The sequence below is a fragment of the Periplaneta americana genome, chromosome 11 (genome assembly GCF_040183065.1).
Source record: "Periplaneta americana isolate PAMFEO1 chromosome 11, P.americana_PAMFEO1_priV1, whole genome shotgun sequence".
NCBI lineage: Eukaryota > Metazoa > Arthropoda > Insecta > Blattodea > Blattidae > Periplaneta > Periplaneta americana.
In genome coordinates this window covers 65,999,602-66,009,399 of record NC_091127.1, presented here as the reverse complement: position 1 = coordinate 66,009,399, position 9,798 = coordinate 65,999,602, and the positions used below count along the sequence as shown (strand labels likewise).

At 34.4% G+C, this 9,798-nt stretch overlaps 1 protein-coding gene across 1 annotated transcript; it reads right to left on the bottom strand.

Annotated features, from left to right (window-relative positions):
* Positions 1-388: 388 nt before the first annotated feature.
* LOC138709069 (hemolymph lipopolysaccharide-binding protein-like) lies at positions 389-9,221 on the bottom strand. The gene is made up of 4 exons (XM_069839571.1): positions 9,043-9,221; positions 4,775-4,892; positions 4,428-4,697; positions 389-2,281 (listed from the first exon to the last, which is right to left on the bottom strand). The coding sequence occupies exons 1-4, from the start codon at positions 9,193-9,195 to the stop codon at positions 2,127-2,129; spliced, it is 696 nt and encodes a 231-aa protein (XP_069695672.1). The 5' UTR covers positions 9,196-9,221; the 3' UTR covers positions 389-2,126.
* Between the last annotated feature and the right edge of the window lie 577 nt (positions 9,222-9,798).

Below are 9,798 nucleotides of genomic sequence, written 5' to 3'. Positions count from 1 at the left end.
ATTTCACGTGATATTGCTTGATTGGTTATTTCACGACGCTGTATTATCTAATATTATTTGAAATATATTAACATTCTATGTATTTTAGTTTAATTCTGCTACACAGTTTATTTCAGTGTTTAATTAATAGTTCATAGTATTTTGTTGTTTAATTTGTAAATAACTTTTGTATACATGTAACTCTCATCTCAATCAAATTGTTGGATTCTTTGTAAGTTCATGCATATGTATATACACTTTTTGCTGGTTGAGTGGAAGAGAAGGCCTTACGGCCTTAACTCTGCCAGCTAAAATAAATCATTATTATTATTATTATTATTATTATTATTATTATCAACCACTGGGTTATTTAGCGTCAGTGCAATTTGTGATAGCGAGATGGTATTTGTGCGAAATAAAGCCAATGATTCTTCATAGATAACCTGACATTCGCTTTATGACTGAGAAAAATTTCGGAAAAACCCCAACCAGTTTATCAGCCCAAGCGTTACTCCGGATCAGCAGGAAAATGCACTACTGCCTGAGCTACGCCGGTGGCTTTCACTATGGTACCTTAAGTGTATTGGCGTTGGCACTCTTTAAAAGCTCATTGGGGTTTTTGTAATACGGCGAATGGCGCTCATACACTATTTCCTACCAAATATTGGCGCTTACAATCGACAGCCACTAAATGTTGACCTTCCTGTTGTAAGAATATCAGATAATAGGCCTGTATGAATGACTTTACAAGGAAGTTCTTAGTCTCAGGAATGATATATTCTATTGAGGAAGACATGAATGACAAATTTTATTTTCTCGAAACAATTACAAAGAGAATACGTCGTATGAATGTTCAGTTCTCGTAATATGTACCCGTAGCACAGGCTAAGAACTTACAGTTATTGAATTCATGACAATATGAACTTCAGGATAACACTAAAATATATATAACAATGCTTTTTGATTATATTGTAGTAAAAAGTAATATTGAAAGCTTGTTTCTATTAAGAATCAGAACGGACCAAGGACAATACTTTTGATTTACTTAACTAACATGTATAACTGATAAAGTGAATGATGTAATTAATGTATACACAATAAAACTTGCATATATTAAATGGAAAACTCTTGTCAGGAGAAGACAGATTGTTACAAATCCCTTTCTTTCTTAAATTTAAAACTAAATTTGTATTTATGCAAACATTTTAAAATTCAAATTTTGTGACATTGCATTATTTTTTCTAGTGAGAACGTAAAGATGAAGTGACAGAGCTTGGACACATTTTTGACGCCTACAGCTCATGCATTATGTCCAGACACTCCCCCACTCTTCCTTCAGAGCTGCACACGAGATTGGATGAGTCTACTTACAAATTATAGTGGAATGAGTTAATCTCTGCCTTGAATTCGGTAGACACACGCCCGACGACCTTTCATTCTACTCCTATCCCCTCCGCCGAAACGTTGTTCCAGTACTGCGCATAGCGAGTGTCTTTAGAAAATGCATGAGCTGTACTAGCATGTGTACTTAAGTCAATAATTTTTTTAATATAGTTATGGCTATATGATTACAGAGGTTCTGAACAATAATAGAAAATTAATTGTAATTGACAAAGATGTAATAAATTTGCAATTAATTTTAGGGGTGTGTTTCAGATTCGTCTATGATCAGTAATGCAGGATGTAATATGTAATTAATGTTCAGTCATAATGACTTAACATAATATATCATATGAAATCAAAGAACCACTATATAGTGACCACACATATTATAATTATTTGTTCTTTAATTATATTAAATAACTGTAAACGTTTTCGCCGTATTAGGCATCATCAGGCAGTGCTAGCAATATCTAAATTTCACATAAAGAAATACACATTAAATACATTTGTCTGTGATGTTAAAATAGTATAAAGTAGTTGTAACATATATAAATTGTATTGTAGTAATATATCCATTATAACTACTATAAAATATACAGCTGATTATTATAGCATACTTGTAAAATAATCAAGCCAGCGAGAGTGAATTATTAGTAGATTGGCAGGCCTATATTTTACACAATCTATATTAGATTAAGTAAATTTTTTAGCATTATGAAATAAACATTTATATATTTTGGAATTTGATGAAGCTCCAAAATTATCTAAAGCTCCTGTTCGCAGAAGAAAGCTAGAGTGTTCATGCCGTTGGTGTCGAAGAGTAATCCATTTCTGCCAACACATCCAGAATTTCCAGACGTACCCTCGGCTGGCTCTCCTTCTGCCCACTTAGTATATCCAGTAGCATTAAGAGCTGTCCCTGTAGACATGTAAACAATATGTATACTCATTACAAGAATTATGAGACTTACAAAGTGTTAAAATTACTTTAATGAACAGTGTGGAATTCATGGCGTTGATTAAATTTAATGTGTTTATTACATGTTTTAGTATTGAAAAATATGATCTCTTTCATTGAAAACTTTAATAAAAAATTCGGGTTATAATTGACTTCATCTCATTGTATCATAGTTAAGGGGTTAGGTACAGCTTACAGTAGTAAAATTATGGAAATATTCAACATTTTTTTCCTCCATTACTGTATCTTGTACAATAAGGAAAATTACTACGTGTAAAGACTGTCCTTTTGCTATGTGAAAAAAATAATTTTACGATTTAAAAAATTATTAAAATTTTTATTTTCAAAATTCAAAATGGTAGGAGTTCACTGTGCAGTGATGAAGCGTATCCATCATAACTGAAAAAACTATCCAATATTGTGTGATGATTTTTGTGTGTTTATTTATGCATGTCATATCTGCAATATGACGGAAAATTAGTTCTCTACCTTTGATAGATTGTCTGATAAAAAATAAAATAATTTAAAAAAATGGTCAAATATCAGTATTCTCTTCTAACAAAATATAAAAGATATATTATTTATTAAGGAAGTCCACACCCGTGGAGTAACGGTTAGCATATCTAGCCGCGAAACCAGGTGGCCTCGGGTTCGATTCCCGGTCTGGGCAAGTTACCTGGTTGAGGTTTTTTCCGGAGTTTTCACTCAACACAATATGAGTTAATGCTGGGTAACTTTCGGTGCTGGACCCCGGACTCATTTCACAGGCATTATCACCTTCACTTCATTCAGACGCTAATTACCTAAGCTGTTGGTAAAGCGTCTTAAAATAACCTACTTAAAAAAACATGTTAAGGAATGTAATTGGAAAAGCATGATTATGTAAACATGATTTTCAGCAATAAAATAAAGGAGAGAGAACATTTAAAAGTTAACAAATTATTGAGTTATGAGGGAAACGCTTCATCACGTTACAGTGAACTGCCACCATTTTGAATTTTGAAAAAAAAATATATATATATAAATATTTTTTTTAAATTGTAAAAAAATATGATTCTTTTTTTTCGTATAGCAGAAAGGCAATATTCTACACATACCAATTTTCATTATTGCAACCTACAAGATGGAGTAAGGGAGGAAAAAATGTTGATTATTTCCAAAACATTTACTGCTGTCACTGTACCTAACCCCTTAAAAGGGAGGAATGCACTTCTGAACTGCAATATAAGAGAATTGGCGAGTGAGAACAAGAGAGAGAGAAGTTCATTTTCGAAAGTATAAAATAAGATTTTTAAAAACATCCAAAAAATAATCTATTGCATAATGTGACTGTATTTCCTGAAATTTTGAGGGTAACCAGACGTGAGTTTCTATACTTTTTAACATATAATGTGATTAAGAAGTATGGATTATTACTCATAACTCTTTAAATTTCAATTTTACAAAAAAAAACATTAATACAAAAGCTGTTGAACATAAACCATAAAATATAGTACCACTGTTCGAAAAAAGGTTAGTTATTAAGACTTACAGGGTTTGACAGTAAACTTTGATTTCAAATGACACCCTACATTAAAATTTACATATTCCGAATCTCCATTAAATTTTCATATTCATGTGTAGAAATTTTACCCATTCACCGATTTCATGTCTTTTAACTATTTATTGAAATTGTTTCGTGGGCTTCAAGGCACACAAGTATTAAAATGATGTTGAGTGGGCCATGAAACTAAGCAAAACACTGACTAACCAAACTTTACAACAGATGATCAAACGCTTGAAAAGCCTCATGGTTGTAAACCCTTTCTAGAAAATATAACAGTGAAAAGAAACACAGTGGGTGACTCGAGTACTCAACAGTTAAAGATATTGTTATGTCTACGACATTTGATCAATGGCTTTACTTCTTTTCTAAAAAAAAAAAAAGGCTTTGAACCTTTTCGCTCTAAGCACGTCTTCCGAGGAAATATACAAATTAGTTCATGCATTTGCACATATAAAATTTTTAATATCTTTTCGATCTAGCAATTAATTAAAATAATTTAACTTCCACTCAACTAGATCTCCAATAAATACCAATATAATTAAGAAATTAAATTTAACTTACCCAGTATAGTGATGTATTCACCTTCAATATACTCATCGTGAATTCCAATGTAAGCGCAATCATTTTTCCACCCATCAAATATCTTTGGATGTCTCCTCCAGAAACTTCTCGCAACTCCTGCTTCCAGCTCCGAGTTCAAGATGAGAAGGTGTCCTCCATCTTTGGCGCAGATGTCTCGTGCCTCAGTCCAAGTTTTACCAGTGATATACATTTTGTAATACCCTAGTTCTGGCACTAATTCGTAGTCAGGTCCTGGTCTCTGAGGAGGAGCTGAAATAAAATAAGCAACAGTCAGCTGCTGACACTACATCCACTTTGCTTTTCGCGACTTTGTATATTTAGAGTACCTCTGACTGTGGCAGTTATGAAGATGGATTCGCCGTCTTTACATTTGGCTGTTTCGTGGTCAATGTCCACCACCCAGGGGCCAGAATCTTTTTGTGCAGCACTGTGCTCCATTTGTAACTGTAACAATATTACAAATGTTGAAACTAGATTTACGCTTGTCAATCTTCGGTTATAAGTGCCATAAAAAGTCCATACGCATGCCAAAAACGAAGATACACATTATAGAGCAGGCCTGCAAAGGTTTGCGCTCTTCGAGTAGGCTCAGATCTTGCGAGCGGAATGCACATATTGGCTGCGCAGGATATAAGATTGGAGTGGAAGAAAGGGGATTTCGTACAAAATTTACCCAAAAGAAAGTACTAGTACGATTGTTCATGAAATGAATTCCCGTTTAGTGTTTATAAAACAATCTTGGGCTATTATGAATTAATAAATAAGTTTTAATTTTACGGAAATAATAGAAACTATATAGCTCGTAAATGTACAATATCATTTTGTTACATTTTTATTTATCAATACATCAAAACGAGGTTTTATGCTGTTGGCAGCTGAAAGGAACAGTAGCCTTCTGATCGTAATGAAACATCAGTTACAGATGTTCGATGTCTGCCTTTATTAAAGTTGATTTTAGAAAACAGTTGCTCACAAATATAAATGTTGAGCCAAACATAGCAATCATTTTCACAGCCAGCCTGTGTAGTCGTGGATATTATTGCTAATGTATAGTCTTGTAAAACTCAACCAGGCTAGTAGTATTATTCAAACGATCTTTAGCCCTTAGGTCACATTGAAGATCAATACGTACGAGCTGTAAATCGTTAAATGTTAAATGTTACGTTCCGTCTTTTATATTCCTCCATACTGTACTGTAGCAGTAGGTAAGCAACATGAAACAGTTACTGACAATAGGCCTGCACACTGCACTCCACTACATAATGAGTTGTCGTTTCCCTCTCCTCTATCTATAGCAAGTCTATGTCATTCTGGCGTATCTTCCTCTCCGTTTCGGCGAGCGGTAAACACCGCTCTCCCGCTCCGAAGGGGCGCGCGCGCTCATTGAGCGCTCTTGGTACAGGCCATTACTAGAGGAATTAAACTATTCAAAATCTTTCACTTAATTAATATTTTGATGGACACATCTTTTGATTGGATTGAAACTCCCTGAGGTATAAATCCAGTCCGGCCTGTCGGAGGAACTAATGAGCATCAGTTGGATACCTCTATTGATCATTAAGCTGCGAATTCGTATTTTTATCTCTCATTTAATGAAGCGGGTGCATTGTAATCTGTTATTTGAGGAGCCACTCATCATGTTCTTAACTGTAAGTTTTGAGGTAATATATGAAGTTTACTGGTGAATATCACTATGTAACGTACAAATTTTTATTTAAATAAAATAGTAAGGACGAAACTAAATAAATAAATTTAAAAAAATGTATAGGTTATACTGAAAACTAATTAATACTCAGAATTTGGCAAGATCAAGATTAACACGTCCTGGCTAGAGTCTAATTGTCTCATTCGCTAAATTCTCCAGCTTCCAGCAGTAGTAGACGGAAGACATGAAATCCCATTTCTTTTTACTCCTTTCTTTTCCAATTTTACGTAATATACGAGGGCTTTCCTTTTCGAAATAGTGATTCTATACAAAAACAGAGAATTATAAATCACGGTTCTGAACACGAATGTACAGAGAGTTCCTATGCAGACCGGTCCCACTCCAAACTCTACCTAACAAAATCTGCTCTCGGGCGGAGAGTGGTCGTGCGCCGGCGTGCGAACAGATTCGTGCCAAAGCCCTGCACTACAGCGCATCCCATAGGCTGCTTCCGCACTGCACATCACAGGGCTTCGCAGTGCTGCACCGAACTAGTTCGTGTCGTCACTCAGCATCACCGCACGGGTTGGAGCGAACTGATTGCGGAACGGTTTTGCGCGGTAGGCTTGTATTAATGCATTGACCAAAGTTTCCGCTTCTATCAGTTACTTATGAATTTATTATACGCGGGCTTGTGCTTGTGTGTGCTGTTCGATCAACGATCAGCTACTTTATCAAACGTTTTCGTTTTAGTTTTTGATTTCGGTTTTTTAAGATGAGTCCAAATAAACACAAAGAAAATACAGTCTCTGTGAGGCTACTATTACACTATCAAAGTTCTTTGACAAAGAATATGATAAAGTATTTTATCAACGATCTTTGATAAAGGATAGGATTTGGGGTATATTACACTACATAAAAGATTTTATCTAACATAAGCTAAAATTAGGAACGAAAACTCTCCCAACAATTATTGTTCCATAACAGTGAACACGTGTTCCCAGGATTTGTTGATACTAATATTTACTTGTTATGTTTATGTTTTGTTTATACTAATATTTACTCGTTATATTTATAACATCATGAATTAAGAACAGCTACAATTAGTTCAATTATTACAATATGCATGTTACTGAAAAAGAAACAACTGTGGGTTAAACCCTTGATCACAATACAAATATGTGATCAGGGTTAAACCATGTTGGAAAGACGTGATAAGAGAGGTATACATCAGAACTTATTAAAGGAGCTACAATGCGAGGACTTGAAAAGCTATACAAATTATTATTATTATTATTATTATTATTATTATTATTATTATTATTATTAATATTACGCTACAAAAATTATTTATTTACAACATTTCAATTCTTTCATACTCTGATAACAGAATCCTTGTGGTAGCAATAATCCATTTATATTTGCATTTCGCCATATTTGTTTGGAGGTATAGGAATCTTTTATCAAAGATAACAAGCTGAACTGATATTTTATAAAAGATATTTTATGGACGAAACGTTTATAAAAGAAAACCCATTATACTGTCGTATATTTTATAGTATATATTTTATAAAACATCTTCGCCGAAGAACTTTGTTAGTGTAATAGCAGCCCGGAAAACATTCATCACAGACACCGGCCTTGAAAGCATACATGCTAAATTACAGTCTCTCTAGAGAAAAAGTAGTGAAGGAGAAAATCGCTGCTAGGGAGTTTAAAACAACAGAGTAGGATGGAAATTGAAGTAGTACCATAGGGACAGTGTTGAAATCTGTGTTCGACAACAGTGGAAAATAATTTAATTTTGTAATGTGTCCGGTATGCAAGTAACTGTATGCTCATGCCACACGCGAAGCGAAAGCACAACCAATGCGTGTAAGCAGGAAAGCAGTAAAATGTAATCAACTGGTGAAGTGCTGAGCTGTACTGCAGGCTTGGGCTTAGAAGCCCAGTGCAATGAGCTAGGAAGCGGCCGCGTCAAGCAATGTTGGTCTTGGGTGGGCTGGGCTGCTGATGCATTAGGACTCGCAGTGGGCCAGCCTGCTCGACTCTGGTTCGTGCAAGTTTCCCTACGCAGACCGGTGCCACTCCACCCCTTGCCGCTTAGTTTCCTTGGGTCAGGCGCTCCGCACTACCATCATTAAGCCGACGGAACATTACTACTTGGGACCGGTCTGCATAGGAGCTTTCTGTATTGCTGTAAATCTCTACCTTTTGTGGTAATATTTCAGGATTATGGAAATAAAATTCACTAAATGATACGCTCGAGATTTAATGCAGAGAACCTAAGCTCTTGCGTAGGTTACGTAAGCTTGTGATTTAATTAAATAATGAACAGCTCTCCTATCTCATAACAATTCTTTTTTCTTACATAGCAAAGTCACTAACTTTTTTAATCCGAATTGTTATGGCATTGTAATTATTAAGACTCTATTAATTTACAATTAAATTAAATTTTTTATCAAAATATCAAAAGTATCGGCAGTTAATCCCATTACAGGCCAAATTCGCCTCGAGAGTTTGCCATGATAATGTGAATTTTTATTAAACCTAAATTAACTTGACATATCTGACGAATAAATTTATATTTTTCTATTTTTCAATTTAATTATTTGAGAAATATGTTAATATGATTTTAGTATTTAATGACACTTATTACTTATTTCCAATGATCTCTGAGGTTTACTCGGCATCTTCGTACAGGATCAGGCTTGTTATACGCCTACTGCATATCTATGTCACTGATGTTTCTACTTTCCTTTGCCATAAATATATTTGCTTCTTCTAAATTTCTAACTACTGTATGTGCCTGGTGCGTTTGATTGCCTCAAAGCCCTAATTATGTGAATCGAAAACAGTAAACAATTCAGCACGACAAACGCCTGTTAGCAACTTTGAAAATATATAATAAATATAGCATTAATAGTGTCCGAAGATATCAACCCTTACCTGAGCAATCCAATGGCCTGTAAGATTTCTGTGACTGCTGACGGAGAACTTGAGGACGTTGTCCTTCGTTGAAGAACATGTTTGTCCTGCAGACAAATCAACAGCGCACAAGAAGAAGTAGATTGCAAGTAACAATACTGTGAAATGAGCCATGATGATAATATGACGACAGTGCAGCTTCCTATGTAATAACGGTTTGAATGTTGCTGTTTATATAGTTCTCCAAGCAGAGCTTAGTTAGGATTATGCATATAAGTATCTCATCCGATAATCTAGCAGCTGTTTTACAAATTGATTCTTATTTATTAACCTTCTATTATTATAATTTTACAAAGGTACACTTGCGTACATGTATACAGGATGTAAACAATTTAAACTTCCAAAATTATACAGACTGTACATCTGGGTCTACTAAACATGGTGTAGTGAAATTTTGTTTTCTCTTCAATTTCTTGTAATTCCTAAATTTTCAAGTTTTTGGAAATGATAGTAGCATAGTATTTACTGTTCGAGTAAATGTGAACGTCATTGCAACGATCTTCCGTCCAACACACACTAAAACTACCAGAATAGAGAGATAACTGATTACTCTCATTTGTAGACAAGAATATCACCACAGTTGCAATGTAATAATAATAATAATAATAATAATAATTTATTTAACCTTGCAGAGTTAAGGCCATACGGCCTTCTCTAACACTCAACCAGGAGTAAAACTGCGTTACAAAAAATAAGACAATTATTGATAATAATAAT

Coding starts and splice junctions, on each gene's coding strand:
- LOC138709069 (XM_069839571.1), bottom strand. CDS start 9,195: ATGGCTCATTTCACAGTATTGTTACTTGCAATCTACTTCTTCTTGTGC. Junction 4,893..9,042: donor CAGGCCATTGGATTGCTCAG/GTAAGGGTTGAT, acceptor ATATTGTTACAG/TTACAAATGGAGCACAGTGC. Junction 4,698..4,774: donor CATAACTGCCACAGTCAGAG/GTACTCTAAATA, acceptor ATTTTATTTCAG/CTCCTCCTCAGAGACCAGGA.